The sequence below is a fragment of the Eubalaena glacialis genome, chromosome 9 (assembly GCF_028564815.1).
Source record: "Eubalaena glacialis isolate mEubGla1 chromosome 9, mEubGla1.1.hap2.+ XY, whole genome shotgun sequence".
NCBI lineage: Eukaryota > Metazoa > Chordata > Mammalia > Artiodactyla > Balaenidae > Eubalaena > Eubalaena glacialis.
In genome coordinates, this window is record NC_083724.1 from 20034549 (window position 1) to 20053678 (window position 19130).

At 47.3% G+C, this 19130-nt stretch overlaps 1 protein-coding gene and 1 long non-coding RNA gene across 5 annotated transcripts in view; one reads left to right on the top strand and one right to left on the bottom strand.

The window, feature by feature from the left end:
* The window catches only part of TNC (tenascin C), a 91404-nt gene extending 82791 nt beyond the window's left edge, over positions 1-8613 (top strand). For all 3 annotated transcript variants that reach the window (XM_061200036.1, XM_061200038.1, XM_061200037.1), the window contains 5 exons: positions 582-733; positions 1429-1525; positions 2404-2565; positions 5171-5334; positions 7952-8613. In XM_061200036.1, coding sequence (XP_061056019.1) covers positions 582-733; positions 1429-1525; positions 2404-2565; positions 5171-5334; positions 7952-8062 — 686 coding nt within the window. In that variant the 3' untranslated portion in view covers positions 8063-8613. The remainder of the gene's footprint in view (positions 1-581; positions 734-1428; positions 1526-2403; positions 2566-5170; positions 5335-7951) is intronic.
* The window catches only part of LOC133097797 (uncharacterized), a 55755-nt gene that overhangs the window by 16720 nt on the left and 19905 nt on the right, over positions 1-19130 (bottom strand). Inside the window, exon 2 of one of the 2 annotated variants that reach the window (XR_009702062.1) lies at positions 16774-16880. This is a non-coding gene — a long non-coding RNA (uncharacterized LOC133097797). The remainder of the gene's footprint in view (positions 1-16773; positions 16881-19130) is intronic. The other variant, XR_009702063.1, reaches the window with a different exon arrangement.

Genomic DNA, 19130 nt, shown 5'->3' on the forward strand with positions numbered 1-19130 from the left:
TTTGCACCACATTATTACACGTGGAAGTTCCCCAGGCATTCTTGGGTTAGCCCTCTAAGATCCCCAGGCTCAGAAGGCAAGGCAGTGGCAAGTTCAGGACTAGACCCTTGTCTTTGGCTTCAGAATCCTCTGTGAAGAGCCTGAGATGCATCCAGCCTGACAGGGTGTCCTCACCCACAGTGAGCCACGCCACCCGGGTGCTAGAGACCCAGCCATCTTGGCCAGTACTGGGTGTTCACCCGGTGCTCCCATTAGGTGCCGCCGCCTGGCTGCTCCCGGTCGATCGCGGTCGACCTGACACGTGGCCCTCCCAGCGGTTCAGCTCTCCTCCCGCTGATATCACTGGGGGCTTCCATCAGTGTAAGAGACTGAACTGGGTCCCTTTCATCCATAACCTCTAAGCCTCACCGCACCCCCCGCAAAATAGCTTTAGTCCCCGTCTTGCGTGTGAGAGAACAGAGCCTCAGAGAGGTTGAGTTGCTCGCCCATAGGCGTCTAGTCAGTAAGCACTTGAGCTGCAGCCTGAAAGCTCCTGCTCCAGTCCTGCTCTGAGAGAGCCACTCTTTCTCCTTATCCCGCAGCTGGAGTCCTGTACCCATTCCCCAGGGACTGCTCCCAAACCATGCTGAATGGAGACACGACCTCTGGCGTCTACACCATTTATCTGAACAACGACAAGGCCCAGAAGCAGGAAGTCTTCTGTGACATGACCTCTGACGGGGGTGGATGGATCGTGAGTATCATGGAGACAGACTCCAGAGCTCTCCGGCAGGGGGATGGGGGCAGAGGAGAGGCCGAGGTCCTCCCCGTGCCCTCTGACACTAACGGGCATGAGGTTCTCCAAGATAGTGCCTGTCACGTGGAGACACTCAGGAATTCTCTCTTAAACAAAGCAATGGGAAAGAAGCTGAGGATAAAAACCAGTTCCCCTGTTTTCCCATAACTTATCTCATTTGATCCTCAAAAAACTCTGTGATCTATAAATGACAGTGGTCATCGAGCCCCTTGCGTTTACTAATTAACATTGGCCATCTACCAGGCACTGTGCGAAGAGTTTTACACGAATTATTTCCATCCCATTACCATATGAGCTGGGTAGTATTTTTTTTAATTATTAAACTTCCTTTCTTAGAGCAGTTTTAGATGGGCAGCAAAGTTGAGAAGAAGGTTTGCTGAGTTCCCGTGTACCTCCTGTCCCCACGGGCACGGCCTCCTCCGCTGTCAGCACCCCACACCACAGGGGTGCATGTGTTACACGTGACCAACCTACACTCGCACATCACAGTCACCCAAAGCTGGGTGGTAGCCTTACTAATCTGTATTTTTCGGGTGAGAACACTGTGACTGGATGTTTCTTCCTCTCAGAAAGAGGTCTTCTCTTTCCTTCAATAGCTTAAGCGCACCCAGATTCATTGATTATGTTTATAGGTGTTCCTGAGACGCAAAAATGGACGTGAGGACTTCTATCGAAACTGGAAGGCCTACACTGCTGGATTTGGGGACCTAAAAGAAGAATTCTGGCTTGGTAATACAGCCTGCGTGTTTGTGCCCCAAATGTCCATTTCTGTCCTCCTTGTCATCTGTCCTAACCCACAGCGAACTGTGGGAGAGGAAATGGGTTAGGAGGAAACAATAGCTCTGGTGGTTGACACAGGATATCAAATTCTCTATGGAAAGACTTTAAATTCTCTGGGTCACTAAAAATAAAAATCCAGTCAAAGGAGAGCCAACAGCCAGGCCTTAAGAATAAGCCTAGCCTCAAGTCAATCACTGGGCCATTTAGAGAATTATCCTCACTGATGTCATTCACTGCTTCCGTCCTATGCTAAGTCCCTCAGGGCCACAACCTCTAAGTCTCATAGCACCCCACAAGGTACAAAATTCCTATCTTGCACCTGGGAAAACAGAGCCTCAGAGAGTTTACGCTGCTGGCCGTAGGAATCTAGCCAATAAAGAGTTGAGCTGCAATGTGAACTCTCCCAAGCCAACACGACAGTGCCATCATCCATCCATCCATGCAGCCCACACTGCAACAACCGACCGGCACAGGGCACTGTCCTACGTTCCAGCACCCAGGCCGGGGACTGTCCGTCCCTATCATCCATTGCCTTTCCCTCGTAAGGAGTTTAGAGTTTAAAAGGTACGCGCTCCACCTTATCTCCTTTATCTTCATAATACATTAGGAGGTTGGCAGGGCAAAGATGTCAACACAATTTTAGCTGAGGCTCAGAAACCGTATATATCTCACCTGGTGTTGCAGCAGCAAAGAGCAAACCAAGCTGCAAGCCCAGGCGTGACGCAAACCTCTTTAGATCACACGCAGCCGCTGCTCTTACGGGGTGAGTAGGAATAGGGGCCTCGGTCACTGTGCTTCTTAGGCAACCCCTTGCCTGTCGTCCACAGGGCTGGACACCCTGAACAAAATCACAGCCCAAGGGCAGTACGAGCTCCGGGTGGACCTGCGAGACCACGGCCAGTCAGCCTACGCCGTCTACGACAAGTTCAGCGTGGGAGACGCCCGGACTCGCTACCGGCTGAAGGTGGAGGGGTACAGCGGGACAGCAGGTATGGACAGCCACGCTCAGAGCCCAGGGAACTGCAAAACCTTCTCGGGTTTTCAGCCAATTCCTCCACTCCTCATTCCTTCCTTCATGGGTCCATCTGTTTATCGACAAATATTTGAATCCCTACTAGGTGCCAACCAGCAGAACTACAGTTGAACAAGGTTGGGTAGATATTTTGGTCACCAGAACATAGAGTAGGTTGGGAATTAGGACAATCAGGATGGACTTGTAGCTACCATCACTCAAAATATGTCTTTTTCTTATCCATGTTTAGATATCCGTTTTAGATTGAGAAAAAAGCAGTCTCTTGGGAGCCTTAATACTCATCTACTCCTGTGCTTCTCAATTTATTACATATATATGACCCACTGGGGGATCCTATTCGTGTGCTGACACAGTATGTCTGGGGTGAAATCAAGATGCTGCATTTCTGATAAGTGCCCACATGATGCCACTGTTGGTGGCTTTGCTGGTCTGTGGCCTGTACTTTGAGTAGCAGACAGTCCACTCCATCACCCAGCTGGATGAATCCCTTCTAAGACATTCCTGCCACGTGGCCGTCCAGCCTCAGCCCGCATACCCCCATGACCAGAAGCTCACTACCGCTCCAGCAGTCCTTCACTCCTTGACTGGTACATAACCTAGTTTGGGTTTTGAAGATTTCTTTGACTTGAAATGGCCTTTGTGTGGTTTTCTGGCACCACATTATAGGAGAAACAAATAAGGAAACAATATGCATTCAGGCCCACTAGGTAGCAGCTTCTTTTGCAGATACTTCATATGCATTACCCTCTTTTAGTTCTCACCAAAAAAAAAAAAAAATATATATATATATATATATATATATATCTCCAGGAGATATTGCTATCATACAGATGAGGAAACTGAGGCTCAGAGAAGTTTGGCGATTTGTCCAAGATGTAACAGCTTGTGGACGGTGGGCTCACGGTACAAGCCTGGCTGCTGATGAGTATTCTTGGTAACAAGGGGGATCAGGTGTAAGACCGTGACCACCCCATGTCACCCCCTGCCCACTTTGGGGAGGTTTTCAGTTACGTTTATTGAAACAGAAGAGACAGATGCTATAGCACATTCCCAACCTCTCAGCCCTGAAAGAATATATCCATAATGGGAAAAGCTTCCACATAAGATTTGCCAAAAGCCAGGCTCAACCTAATGAAAGACTGAGCTCTTTAGAGATCAGTCTGGTGGAAATGAAGAGAGAGACCCAGGGCAAAAATTGTTTTCATTCTTGCATCCCTCAAAGATTTCTGACATTTTATTACCTGGCAATAAATACCTCTTTTGTTGAGATGGCTTCAGGCAAGGAGGATATTGTTACAGGGCAAGCAAAGGCACCGAGTGGCAGGAATGTGGCCTCCACCCATCTCTCTCTGTATTTCCAACAGAAAACGAGCCATGATATGCCCCTTCACTGAGTTAACCCTTGGAGCTACACCCTCCTGTGTGTATTGATGGCAACCAGCCCCTCCACAGGAAAGCATCTTATTTCATCAGTATCGAGCTGCCATCCTCATGCTCTTGATAGCTTCATCAGTTACCAAGGCACCCAAGTCCCTCTGACAACTTGCTCCAAAATATCAGGATAAAATGCCTTGATGTCTTGAAATTTTTCTGCACTGCATTGACCAGGGTTGGGAGTGAGGGGACACAGAAAGAAATGGCACTTAAATGCTCCTAAAATTCAATATATTCAATTACAAACTAGATTCCCATATAGCACTATATATACATGGACTTTTTGTCTAAGAATCAGGGAAAACGGGTCCCATAAACACTTTGAAAAATAACTGTACGATATACAAGCTATTCGGTGACATCTAAAACCCGAAAGGTTTGATTATAAGTATGGCTCTGTAGGCTGAGACTCAAGATAGACTGTCTCAGGATAGCTCTGGAAAACCAGCAGGGCAGAGTGGAAAACTAAACTCATACTAGAACTTGATAAATATTAGATGGGTGAGTGAATAAGTGAGTGAATGTGAGTTAATGAATAAATAGACAATAAATAAATAAATATATGAAAAAAATTGTTTTAAAGTATGGCTCTGAATACTCGCATTTGAGGGGAAAGCACACCATTATTAAATACAAATTTCCCACCTTACTCTCTGAGTTCCTTTACGTAAAGTGAATGCAAAAACAATCATAAAAATAGCAACAATCATGACCGTTTGCACACCATACTACCTGTTTAGTGTACACCTTCATATCCATTGCTCCAACAGCCCTCTGAGGTGGATCAAATCAACGTGCTAGTTCCATTCTACAGATGGGAAAACTGAGGTTCAGCAAGAGGCTTGACCTGTTGTAGGGTCACAGCTAAGAGTGAAAGAGATGGGACTGGAGCTGGACCCTCCAAAGCCACCTGTAGCCCTCCTTCTACCACTTTATGCTGCTTCTATCAGAAACGAGGCTCGGGGATGACACCCATGTCCTATCCAGGCCCACGCTGGATCCTAATTCGGGGTCCAGTGTTCGAGGCCGGCCCACCCCAGGGCCCTTCAGTCGTCACCCTGGCGCTGCCCTGCACAGCCCACAAGGAGCTCCAGCTGGGCTCTCAGTCTGTGCTTTCTCTCTCCCAGGTGACTCCATGGCCTACCACAACGGCAGATCCTTCTCCACCTTTGACAAGGACACAGACTCGGCCATCACCAACTGTGCCCTGTCCTACAAGGGGGCTTTCTGGTACAAGAACTGCCACCGCGTCAACCTGATGGGGAGATACGGGGACAGAAGCCACAGCCAGGTGAGCAGACTGCGAGGCCCCGGGCGGGGCTGAGGCCAGGAGGCAGGGAGGACCTCAGGTCTAAGACAACAGGGTTTTTCACAGCAGGGAGAAATCTCCGTGGCACCGCAGGCCAGGAAAGACCACAGAGACAGCATGTCTTAACCCACGAAGATCCCAAGGAGAACCACTGGCCAGGGAGACACCACACATAGCAAGCTTTCCTCACATTAAGTCTTTGTCTGAACCCCAGAAGGAAACAGGTGAAAGTGGAGGCCGTCCAGGTGAACCAGGGGTGATGCAGGCCCAGGGTGCTGCCTCCCCACCCTGGCCTAGAGGCACCTCCAGCACCCCAAGAACATCTCAGAGCAAAGACCACAGATTTTAAGTCCCTTCCTTTTCTGATTCCTAAGATCGAGGTCCAGAAAAAGGTGACTTCCCTGAGGTCACAGAGCAAAGCTGGAGGCAGAGCCAAATCTTCCAGCCCTCCAAATTTCCCTGCACCACACAGGATGCTGTGACACAATTTCTGCAATCATAGAAACGGATTTTTTAGATTCCCGGTGGAAATAAGTGAGCAAAACCAAATTCAACCACTACCTCACACTGAGTCCTGCCTGAACTAGCAGGTACCTGGGAAGTGGGCAAAGTCTAGCGGGCCCAGCTACTTAACCATGATGGTTCTTCTCAGCGGCCATCCCTGCTCCAGGGAGGAAGGATGGGTATTCACCCAGATCGATCACCCTGGGCTGGGCCTCGGCCAGTCTTACCCAGTCTGCAACCTGGGATCCCTTTGTAAAAAGGCAAAGGTACAAATCACACCAAACAGCCCCAGGAATTCTGATGGGTGGTCCCGGGTGGGATGCAGCATCTCGTCATCTTGCTTATTTACACTTTTGTTGTTGGGTTTTTTCGTTTTTTGTTTTTTGTTTTTACCTGCTGCTCTCTGCTATTAATGATTGTGATACATGTGTTTATGTTGATTTAACTACCAGCAAATGATTGTCGTGACCTTAAATGTAGACCTCACCTTGACATAATTTCTGACACTTTTCAAAGCATTCTCGCCTTGTCTCCCTTGTGCATCACTTTTACTCTGCACGGGGACCAGGACATGGCTTTTCACGCCTATTTTACAGAGGAGGGAAGACTTGAAGGACACCTCTGGACACCCGTCCTGTGTTTTCTCCATCTTATCCTGTGGCCTCAATAACACATCCACTCTGAGAGCTACTGTATTGCCTTTATCTCCTTGTTCCCTAACACCAGTGTAACACAAAGTCCTTTGGGAGGGGGAGAAAAAGCTACATGCCAAAAGGAAACTTCTTTTTCCATCCAATTTTGGAAGAAGGAGATGACATAAAAGGCCACAGAACAATTATGGGAGTTCAGTCCCAGCTCTGGCTCTGTGTGGCCTCTGTGAAGTCACTTTCCCTCTCTGCCTTCAGTCTCCACCATAGTACGAGGAGGGCTTGCTTCCAGCTCTGAACCTCTATCAGAGGGGAGAACGGGGGGAGAACGAGGGCAGAGGAAGGCAGCACAAGGACCAAGCTGAGTAATTACAAACACATTTGCCCATAAAATGAGTCAGCTCTTCTCAAATCCCATCCCCCTGTCAGATACAGAGACTGTCCAGTATCAGTCAATGCCAAAAAATTAGAATCAAACAAAACATCTATATTTTCCCTCATTTCACCAGCCATTATCTTCTCTGTGGACATGTTTCCTCCCAGCTCTATGAAGCTTAAAGAGAAGAAGTGTCAGTGCGCAGGGTGGAGGCCTTATAGGAGGACTCTCTGAAGCTGACCCCCACCCCTAGTAAGACAAGGGGTCTGTGGGATTCCATGGGCAGATTCTACCATCTGTAGACTTTGCTAAAGAGTCAGACCTGGAACTAGGAAGCCCGGAAGCAAATATAGTCTTTTCTTGAGGAAAATCTTTGGTCAAAATTCCGAGAATATCTCTCCCTTCTTGAGATTGGGGAAGAATATTTACTGAGCACCTATGATGTTTCCAGCACTGTGGCAGCTCCTTTACCGACTCATTTAATCTTCACAGCATCCTTCCAAGGTTAGCATTATTGGGCCTTAAGAAAAAAATAATGAAACTGAGGCCCAGAATGTTTTGATAACTTGTTCATTTATCTCTCACATAAGAGCACTAAGATTTAACCTTATATGTCAGGTTGCAAAACTCGTGTCCACGTATGCTCTTTGTGCCGTGCCATAGGAACCCCTATTAAAACACTCCATAGGAATCCTGTGAAGTATAGACACCCCTGCATATAGCTACTCAATTCTGTAAGCTCCAATCATGATCCGAATTCCTGCAGCACCTAATCCTAATGATGGCAAGTTTCATCAGCCACCACTTTATTTCAAGATGGCAGATCAAAGCTCAGTGCAAACTCAGATGACTTCTGCCTAAAGTAAAAAAACTGAGTCTGATTCAGCCAGCCCCTTTGAAAGTTTTCACTACACAGATCAATAAACAGATCGGCAAGAGACAGCTGTGAACCACCAAACGGTCAGGTTGAAACGGAACTCATCTTGTTCCGTCAACTCAACAGCAGTGGTCAGTGAACACCTTGCCTGATGGAAACCAATCTGAAGGTCTTGTCTTTTTCTCTTTTTCACAGGGTGTTAACTGGTTCCACTGGAAGGGCCACGAGTATTCAATCCAGTTTGCTGAGATGAAGCTGAGACCCAGCAACTTCCGAAACCTTGAAGGCAGGCGCAAACGGGCATAAATTCTGGGGACAACTGGGGGAGAGAAGAGTAGGGCCCAGAGAACGAAAATAATATTACCAAAGCATCAATGTGAGCAGTCTGACCATTAAGCCACACCTGGGCACCTGGCAGGAGCTAAAGTTGACCACGGATCACCCAGGCCGGCGGCAGCAGCGCTGGCCTCACCCACTCTGCGATGACTTCCTTCACACCAAAGACCACAGTGTCCAACAGGTTTCCATTTTGTTGTTTGATTCAGCAAAAGTCTTCCAGTGACAGCATGACAATGATTTTCCTTCTCTTGGGTGGCTCTGGGAATGAGAGCGGGGTAGGCTGTACAGTGGTAGTTTGTTTTAGAACCAGCTGTATTTTACACAAAGCTGTATAATTAATTATCATTATTTTTGTTAGCAGTGATTCAGTGTGTGTCTTGAAGCCGTCCCTTTTTTTACATTTCAGAAAAGCAATACTGTTTCGATTTTAAGGATATGATTAATATTATTAATATAATAATGATGATGATGATGTAAACTAAGGATTTTTAAAGAGACCTTCCTTTCCAAAACACATCTGGACAGTACCTGATTGTATTATTTTTTTTGTTTAATAAAAGCACAAGTACTTTTAAATTTGGCCATTGGTTTTCCTTTCATTGTCGAGCCTGAATTCCACCAAAGCCACCAAATTCCACCAATATATTTGAGCAAAGGAGGGATGCTGGAAGGGAGAGAAAAGGAGGGATGATGGCCAAGCAGGAGGGGAAGAAGGAAAGGGAGACTACAGGCTGGGAGAGAGGAAAACATTTTTGAACAAAGCTGAATAAGTTTGGGAAAAGCTTATAACTTAAGATACAGCTTCCTGCTCAACACTTCCAAGACTAACAGTTTATCGTTTTAAAAGACACTTTTATAACCATTTTCTAATGCAGTCTCCTAAAAGTTCTATGACATAGATGAGGTGACAATTGTTATCGAGCAAGGGTTAAGGTCCCCAGAGGCAGACTGCCTGTGTTCAAACCTTGGCTCCACCATTCTTTAGCTCCCTAACCTCTCTGTGCCTCAGTTTTCTCATCAGAAAAGTGGGGATACACGGACTTCTTAATTTCATAGCATTTTTGTGGAAAATAAATGATATCATCCCCATGAGGCCCTTCGCATGGTGCCTGGCAGATATCAAGCACTCATAAGCATGGGCTGTCGCTACTATCACTTGATAGATGGTGGACTCGGGGGCGTCATAGGATGGAATGACTTGCCCGTGGCTATTTACCCAGTTAATAATAGAACTAGGATTTAAACTCAGGCCTTCTGGCCCCAGTGTTCTTTCTCTCCCCCAAGCCTCTGGTGGAAATCTCTCCTTCCCTGAGCGTACGTGTGCCGTGGTGCAGAATGAGGGGTGTGGGAAGCTACCTGAATCCTTCATCAGGCTCCTACAACCCCGAAATCTTAGGGAGAAAGTCTGTTAGGAATGTCTCCTTCTCCCCTGCTCAACGTCCCCCAAAAGGAAGAGAGCCTGGGTCACCCAGTCTGGTCCGCCTACATCTAGTGATGGAGGGAACTCACTGCCCAGAAAAGCAGACCGGTTTGTACTCAGAGAATGTGAGTCAGGACCACACATTATCTTTTAAAACAAGGATGGTGGTGGGCGTTGCAATTCTCAGTTCATTCTCTTGGGGATTTTCAACAAATCGACTTATTTAATGAAAATGTTTGGGCTGATAGACCTCACTCAAATGGAATGTGATGGCTCCGAAACGAGGATCAGAGGAATTTATGGCTCCAGCCAGATCCTTTGCTGCTGAGTTCATCTTGCTTTAATAAATGCTGTCATGTTATATACACAATTTGCTGTTCCGGATCATAAGACTTGTTGCCTACAATCCAGCCATAGCAACACTGGCCTTGCTGTGTAAACTCAAACAAACTGGCTCCCTGTAACAACCAAGCCTTAAGTGAGGGGCTTAACCCCTTACTGGCTGCTGACTTGGGAGCCCCCGAGCCCCAACTTAACCCCTCCCGAGAGAGAAAGATGTAACTAAGCTGGTAAGGTATTCCCCAGAAGCCACACAAGAATCAAAGTCTCTTGGTGAAGACGCCGCATCAAACAAGAGTCCTTAATCATGGCCTTCAGAAGATCGCAGACGCCTCCACATGGAGACTGGGTAGGCAGAAGGCCCGAGGCCATGGCATTCAAAACCACCACAGTGGGTTTCAGACTGTCTACACTCCACAAGTTCTGGTCAGAAGTGTGGGCTCGGTATTCCTCAAACACATCTTTCAGTGGCTGGCTCTGTGGCTTTGTTCAAGCACCCTCCTCCATCTTGAAAGGTCTTGTGAAATTCTACTCCCCCTCGAAGTCCAAGCCCACTTCCACCTCCATGATGCACTCTGTAGCTCTCCACTGAAAGTGCGTTTCCAGGGTGTTTGGTCCCCCCTTTGCCCCTCCCCTATCTGCTCTGCTCCCCTCTCCGTGCTCTGTATCCTTAAGACCACCCTTTATGAATTAGACCAATGGACTCCCATGCCCCCAGGCTTCCAGCGGGCAGCGCAGGGACATGGAAGGGAAGAGACTGATGGAGATGGAGCGGGGGGTGAGTCGGGGAGCTCCTTTTCCAGCTCCATCTCTACAGCATCATGGCGGGCGGGCCATCATGGTGGGAGAGTTTCCCTCAGAGGAGTTACACTGCTTGTCAATTGACTGTCTCCACACAACTGCCCCCCCCCACTTGCCCCTTCAGGCCAGGGGTGGTCTCTGCACATCAGCTGCTACTAGACCTGGGGAACCGTGCTGGCATTTGTGGTTCTCCTCCAGTCTGCCCACCCCTTTGGAAATAGGCACTCTAGTTAAACTTTTCTCAGGGACCCTGACAGGCGTGCCCATTCTCGGGGATACCCAGGCACTAGGTACCACTGTTACAGTTGCCTGCTGGCCTTATCCCATTATTTCTGATCATGCCTCTCTCCCTGTAGTGCACGGTGGTCATTTATTGGCTTCCTTGCATCCCAGCTCCTTTCTGGTTTTGGAGAATTTCCCATTGGGTGAGGGCCCTTCCTCCCACCATGGAAGCCACAAGGGAAAATACTCTTTCCTCTTCCCCATGGTAGCTGGGCTTGGGCACACAACTTGAGCTTGGCCCGCTGGATACCTGCGGAGGGACTTCTAAACTTCAGCAAGGAATGCAGACCAAAGAGCCTCTGAGGCTGCTTCCCCACACCCACCATCACAGCATCTACCCACACAGCCCCGTCCTTTCGGACTACAATCCATCCCACCTGCTCCCTTTCTCGGCGTGCCCCTCCCAAGCCTTTCTCCTTCCCACCGCACCTCGCCAACTCCAGAGTATCCAGGGGGCTCCCTGTGGGCTGTGCTGATCGGCTCTCTTCTCTCAATATTCTCATTTCCCTTTTCATTTGAAAGTCAGTACTGAGTAACCCCCATGTGCCCAGCACTAAGTGAACAAACCTGCCCTCATGCAGCCCCCACGCCAGGGACAGGATGGCAATGTGAGTTATACATTCACAGCAGACAAGCGGGTGTATACCTGCAGACTGAAGGCATGCTTTGGAAGCAAATACGAGACGCTAGGAGAACATCTAATGAGGATCTGACCAGGATAGCTTCCCTGAGGAAGCGCACATGAATTGGGATTTAAATGGTCGATAGGAGTTAACCAGTGAGCAAGGCAGGGGAGGCAGAGGGCAGAACATTTTTAGAGGCCCTGAGGCTGCTAGCCTGCTCAGAAAGAAAGTCAGAGGCTCAGGAGAAAAAGAGGCTGCAGCAGCAACAGGAACCCTGTTCTCCAGGTTCTTTTGGTCCAGAATGAGGATTTTCATCTTTTTCCTAAATGCAATGGGAAGCAACTAAGGAATTCTGAGCAGAGAAGTATTATGCTCATGTCTGTTTTTTTTTTTTTTTAATCTTTTTGAGAGTGAAATAATGCCGTTTGCAGCAACATGGATGGACCTAGAGGTTATCATACTAAGTGAAGTAAACCAGACAGAGAAAGACAAATATCATATGATATCGCTTATATGTGGAATCTAAAATAAATAAATAAAGAGACAAATGAACTTATTTTCAAAACAGAAAGAGACTCACAGACATAGAAAACAAACTTATGGTTACAAAAGTGGAAAGTGGGGGGTGGAGGGAGGGATAAATTAGGAGGTTGGGATTATCATATACATTCTACTATATATAAAATAGGTAACCAACAAGGACCTACTGTATAGCACAGGGAACTCTACTCAATATTTTGTAATAACCTATAAGGTAAAAGAAACTGAAAAAGAATATATATGTAAATGAATGAATACAGGAATGAATCGTTGTGCTGTACACCTGAAACTAACACAATATTGTAACTCAACTATACTTCAATTTCAAAAAAAAACCACCTTTTTGTTGCAATTTGTCTTTGGGCCGGGAGGTACAGACAGGAAAGAGCCATAAGGAGGTCACTGCAGGAGTCCAGTTGAAAGGTGACTGAGTTTACATCTGTGGTCCTGGAGATGCAGCATATAGCTCTGAGAGACGTTTAGAAGGTAAAACCCATAGGGCTTGAGGTCTCAGAGAGCTTCTCCATGTCTACACCCCATTTTTGAGCTGCTCTCAATTCCTACAGGAGATTTTCCCTGTCGTCTCAATTAAGCCAGACTAATTAGGGATGCGGGGAGCTGAAGTCAAGGCTCCATTAGCCTCCGGAACAGGGGGGGCTACAGGGTGCCGAGGAGCACTAAGGCATTGCTCTTCAGAATTTGGGTAGGGTGAACAGGAGAATCAGGGGGGCCCCTGGAGGTTACTGTGGCGATGCCAGGGGAAGCTGCGGCTGGACACCAAGGGTGAAGGTGGTGCAGTGCCTGGCCTTGAAGGCTTTGCATCCTCTGAGCGCAGCTGAGAGCTGGTGATATTGAGGCCAGGAGACACCAGCGTTGCCCTTTAGAAAGCTCACTCCTGCACTAGAAAGGCATCTGCCTGTGCACCTGTGTCCTCCGGCCCGTGGGGTGCTGTACTCCTCACACATGCGTCTTGCCAGGATTTGGGCTGGTGTGGTGTATTAGTGGCCAGCACAGGGCTCACTCCCTCGTCCTCCTCCCTCCCCAGAGAGCCCTGCAAAAGAATTTAGAGCTTGGAAGGGAAGCAGGGAAAAGCTGTCCTCTTGAGAATCGCTCCAACCCCACCAAGACTGGAAAATAGATTTCAAGACATTTCAGAAAGAAAACAGACACACACAGTCAAAATAAGTAGCTCCCACGTTAGCCCAGTTCGTTTGCAGTTACAGGCAAAAAAGTTGTGTATCAGAGCGATGAGATGACTTCCCCAAGTTCACCGGCCCTGAAGTGCCAGAGCTGGGACTAAAGCCTAGGTCGGCTGACCCCTCGGGCTGCAGCGCCTTGAGGAGCAGCCATCCATCCGCAGATCTATTCCTGTATCCACTTTTCTGTTCAGCACACACGGAACACCTGCCATTTGCTGGTTCCCTCACAACACTCACAGTCTGCAAAGCTGATGTGATCATACCAACTTCTTTAAGTAATTGTGTTTGTAGTCAGAGCCAAGCTCGAATTCCAAGTTTTCCAATTACTGAATGATCTGGGTCTAGTCACTTAATTTTTCTGAGCATCCCTAAAAATGAGAATGAAGAGGACCTATGCTGATGAGAATTTGTGATGATTTAAAAGAGAATATGGGCAGCGCCTGGCCTTGAGAAAATGCCAGCACAGATCTGTCTTTGACGTTGAAAGACCTTTGTCCAAAGCCGAGCATCTGGGTGAAATACTGAAGTCAACCAGCAGATGGCAGCCTACCCCGGCTTTAGGAGAGCACATCCTTGCGGATGTGTTGACGGAACGAGGGGCTCCCAGGCTCACAGACGCTTTCAGGAAAACACCTTCTCTACTGTCACTCTAATACCTCTTTCGAGGAGGGGCTGACACCCAGCCCAGGGCAGTAGGGCATGGCAAGCACCTCTTCTGCTCTTTCCTCCCCCTCTGCTACACAAAGCCTCCTGTCAACAGCCACAAACCCTCTTGCTTATCACCTCTTACAAATGGTACGCTGTGTGGGGAGGGGAGAGGAGCACAGGGTGGGGACAGGGAAGGAGGGTTTCTGGCCCACGTATCCAGTCCCCACTCAGATTCTGCAAGGACCCCTGGCGAGGACCCCCCTTGCTCCACTGTATTGATGTCCCATCACCAATTCACTTTCACCTGTTAACCCCGATTGCTGCTTGTGAAGGCCAAGCTCACACATTTTCTCCTGTCCTATGGCTGTTCCTTTGGCTTGTCCCTGGCCCCGCAGCAACAAGACCTCTGTCCTCCTTCCCAGTTGCTTCTATCTGCAGACAGAGTGAGGCACGTCTAGAATTGGGGGCTAGCTCCTATTGCCGTTGGTCGCTGTTGTTTTACTTTCCCTTCACCTCTAAAGCCTGGTTTAGATGCCGATCCCTCCAGATTATCCTGAGCAGCTTGGACAGCATTGAAAATGAAGCCAAGGACCCTCTGTCCCCCCAGAGCTATCCTCCTGAAATGCTGAGTTGTGTCATCTCATTCCGCTGCTTAAAGGCCTCCAAAGCTCACCTTCTGGCTTAGAGCAAAGCCAAGGTGTCACAGTGGCCTTTGAAGCCCCGAGTGATCTGTGCCCTGGTGCTTCCCTGACCTCAACCCCTCTCTCATGATGCGCTAACACACTGGCCTCCTGCCGTTCTTCAAACCCAGCAAGCACTCTCCCACTGCAGACCCTTGGCCTGGGGCACTCCGCCACGCCAACCTCCCCCCCATGCATGGCTCCCTTGTTCATGTTCTTCAGGTGTCCTCCCAGTGTCACCTTTTCAATGAGCCTTTCCCTCACCTCCTGCATAAACACACACTTGCATACTCACATGTGCAAAAACACATGCACACATGCCCTCCCATCCCCAGTACTCTTCTTTATTTTTCTCCATAGCACATAATTTCACCGGACAGACATACTACTGGTTTACTTAATTGCGTGTATGTTTTCCAGAAATCAAGCTCCGTGACAACAGGGACTTTAAATGCATTTCCCCTCTGCTGTATCCCCACACCTAGAATGGAGCCTGTTCTGTTTTTCTCAATCATTACGTGTTTACAGAATACATGATCAGACCTGGGAGGAGAGGTCTATTAGCCTCACCTTATTTTTCTATTCCATTCACTGAGTATTGACTTTGTCCCCAGATCATCATTGTAAGTGGAAACAAACAAACTCAGAAAAGAAGTGACTTCTCCAAAGTGGCCATGCAGTCAATATGGATTCACACTCAGTTCCCGTTCACCCACCTCATTGCCTCAACAGGTCAGAAGCTAATGGTGGGATTTAAAGAAACAGGAAAGGAATTGCTCTATCAAGAGCCCCAGACAGCAGCCTCTCCTAGGGAGGGACAGGCTATGGGCTGAGATTGTCTCACAGCCAAGGAGGGAGAAATCCAATAGGACATTTAGAGGAAAAAAACACCATAAGTATCAGTCATTTCAAAGACAGAGGATAATACGTGGCCAGTGAAAATTACTTCTGCAGGGACTTTCCACACATGTGGTCTCTTGGAGAGCATCCTCCAGTTTTGGACAGAGGTCCTACCACTCCACCACACAGAGAACCTTCATTTCTCAAGGATTGATGGGAAGTAAGCAAAAGCAGCTGACCGCTCAAGCCTTTTATTTGCAAGCGTTAACTTTGAAAGGTTACTAAAATAATAGAGAAAAAGAAAGAGAGAAAGGGAATTTTCCAGGTATGGTAGGAACATCACTAAACTGGATTCACCTAGTTGTGGGTTCAAAAGCTTCTCCAAAAAGTGCCTCTGTTTTCCAGTGCAAAATGAGGCCTGAATTATCCCCAGAGGCATTTAGCTTCTCCGTGTATATATTTCTCCACAATCAAGGTCTTCTAAGCAATTAGCAAAAGAGAGAGTAGACCAGGCCCCAGGTGTGCAAATGAAATCTGGGAGAGAGGGACATAGTAGACCCAGCTCAGTAGAGGCAGAAGACCACACTCCACCTGGGCACCTTTCAGGTGAGCATCAGAGTCAGGTATGAAAAGGCATCTATCTCCACCCAAAAGCCCAGTTCAGGGCAGCAAAGAGCTTCCAACCCAGTGCAACACAGGGTTAGCTTCAGAGTGGGCTACAAATGCCATGAGGGCATGGACTGTTCTCCTGTGTTCACATCCACAGGACATGGAGCTTGAACACAGTAGCTGCACAATTAATGTTTATTTATTAAGAAATCAATTTATAATAGCTGCCTGGAAGTTATTGGGAAGGACAGTGAGGTCACAACCAGGCCCATTCGAAAAGAAGGTTGCACTCAATTAACAGACGTTTCATTAATATATTTGTCATTCTTTGAACGGTGCATATTAGACAATCAGGATAGTGAGAAGACTAGAATCCCCAGCTCTTTAGAGAGAGAAAAATGGAATAATAAGCAGGTACATAACCTCTGTCTCAAAATCTCTGAAGGTCTGTCATGAAAAGGAAAGAGCAGACATTCTGTTAGGCGACAGAGGGAAGAACGAGGGTCCAATGGTTAAATCTACACGGCGACAAATGGCACTCAAATAAGAAAAGAAATTGTAGCGACCAAAGCCATCCAGAGAACAAGCAGTCACAGAAGCAGTGAGCCCCTGATACTGCAGGGATCCCAGGTCTTGGTAGTGGTTAGACATTAAACAGAGTGGTGTAAGGTCCCTTCCAGCCCCAAAATGGACTTACTCTGTACCTCTGGTTCAGTCAGTTGTTTCATACAAGGCGTCCAGAAGGTAGCTCTACTCCAGGCTTTTAGGCTCCATCCTGAGTCTGTAATACAACACGAGGAAGGGCTGTCAAGAAAGAGTTAAGACAGTGAAGTAAGTCAGAAAGAGAAAAACAAATATCATATACTAACGCATATATGTGGAATCTAGAACAATGGTACAGATGAACCGGTTTGCAAGGCAGAAATAGAGACACAGATGTAGAGAACAAACGAATGGACACCAAGGGGGGAAAAGCAGCGGGGTGGGGGGGGGATGAATTGGGAGAGTGGGATTGACATATATACACTAATACATATAAAACAGATTACTAATAAGAACCTGCTGTATAAAAACTAAATAAAATTGAAAAAAAGAAAGAAAGAGTTAAGACACTACGAAACACAGATATTGTTCTTAAGAAGAAAGTGGCTGTCTGGGAAGACAGGAGGGGTGAAGGAAAACCAGAGTGCTGCCTGTCTCTCTGCTCAGACAGAGCCCTTCCTCCGGGGGACACCCTGGGGAGGAGCCATATTTGCAAGCTGGCAACACCATGAACCTCCTAAGATTTCTGGGTTTAATTAGTTTCTCCGAAGCAAGCTCCTTACAGAAAAAGAAATATGCAGCCTCAACCATGACTTATTGCAGGAGAATCTCACTGCCTTGCCTCCCTGGGCCAGGATTTGCTACAAGAGACTGCTCAAGGCCAAATTTCACTTTCTAAACTTCTCTTAGGAAATTATAGGAGGTTTGCTCAAAGACACAGTCTCCATAAAGGAGATCTTAAGTGTAAAACATATATAATATTATCATTCAGCTCCCTAACTCAGTCACCACGTCATCCTTTCTTCCCCACTTAAGCTAAATACCACGAGCATTCAAATGGAATTTAAATGGCTTCATGTACAGCATATAATACACATTTTTAATACTAAGTCTTGAGATCGATCATAACAAGACCACTGGGCAAGGAGCTAGAAGAGTGCCTCTCCAACCAGACTGCAGGTGTGGAGAGGGCAGGAATCATTCCCTGACAAACTCTGGCAAGGAAGATAGAGATATGCTCAACCAGTGAATGATGGCTTCAAGCTCTGGCTCTGCTGCAGGACTAGCCGTGTGACCTTGGTTAAGTTCCATAACTTCTCTGAGCCACAAATGCTTTCATCTATAAATCAGAAATAATGGGCTTCCCTGGTGGCGCAGTGGTTGAGAATCTGCCTGCCAGTGCAGGGGACACGGGATCGAGCCCTGGTCTGGGAAGATCCCACATGCCGCGGAGCGACTGGGCCCGTGAGCCACAACTACTGAGCCTGCGCGTCTGGAGCCTGTGCTCCGCAACAAGAGAGGCCCGCGCACCGCGATGAAGAGTGGCCCCCGCTTGCCACAACTAGAGAAAGCCCTCGCACAGAAACGAAGACCCAACACAACCATAAATAAATAAATAAAATTTAAAAAATAATAATAATAAAAAAATAAAGCAAATAATTTTTTAAAAAATTAAAAAAGAAATGATAATAGCTACCTCGAATGATTACAGCAAATGCAATGATGTGTTTGCAATCATGTGTATGCAGTAAAGTGTCCCAGAAAGCGTCTCGCATAGACTTAGGGCTCAGCAAATGGTATCCTCCTCCTACTCCCTAGATCCACACCGCACACAGTGAGTGACCGGTGAATCTTTGCCTGGCTGATGTATAGACGGAGCTGATATGAATGCTTGCAGTTAATTTAGGAAGAGCAGACAGGTGAGTTCATGTGCCTTGGGTTCAAGTAGCTGCTCCATGGAAGAGTTTGGGGCAGAGGGAGAGAAGGAAATCTAAAATTTAAGTATACCTCTGCTAACTGTGCGAGGCAGCTAACAATCATAATGTGTTTTTCGTCTACAGGATGAGTTTTAATTTAGCGTTTCAGCTCGAAAAAGCAAAGTCCCTGGATCTGCCAGAGGATTCACATATGATTCACACATCTGACAGCTTTTCATTAGTAAAACTGGGTACAGAGCCACAGGAAATTCCACTCAGAGTCACTTATACTTAAAGGAACCACATAATAAATTCCTATTGTGTCTGGTCCGCCCTCCCTGCCCCCGCTGAGTTTATTTCTGCAAATGAATGTGTATCTGATGCTGTGATCAGGAGGAGAAACATATGTCATCCAGCATGTTCCCTCACTGCCTTAACTGCAAGGAAATTAAAGACAAATTCATTGGCCACTATTCCAGTCATCACAGCTCAGGTCTGGGGCATAAACTATTCCTTCTAGATCCTTCTAAGGGTCTCTGTTCTCTTTTTCATCCCAGTGATTTGATTTTGCTTCTGTTTAATCCATAAACCATCG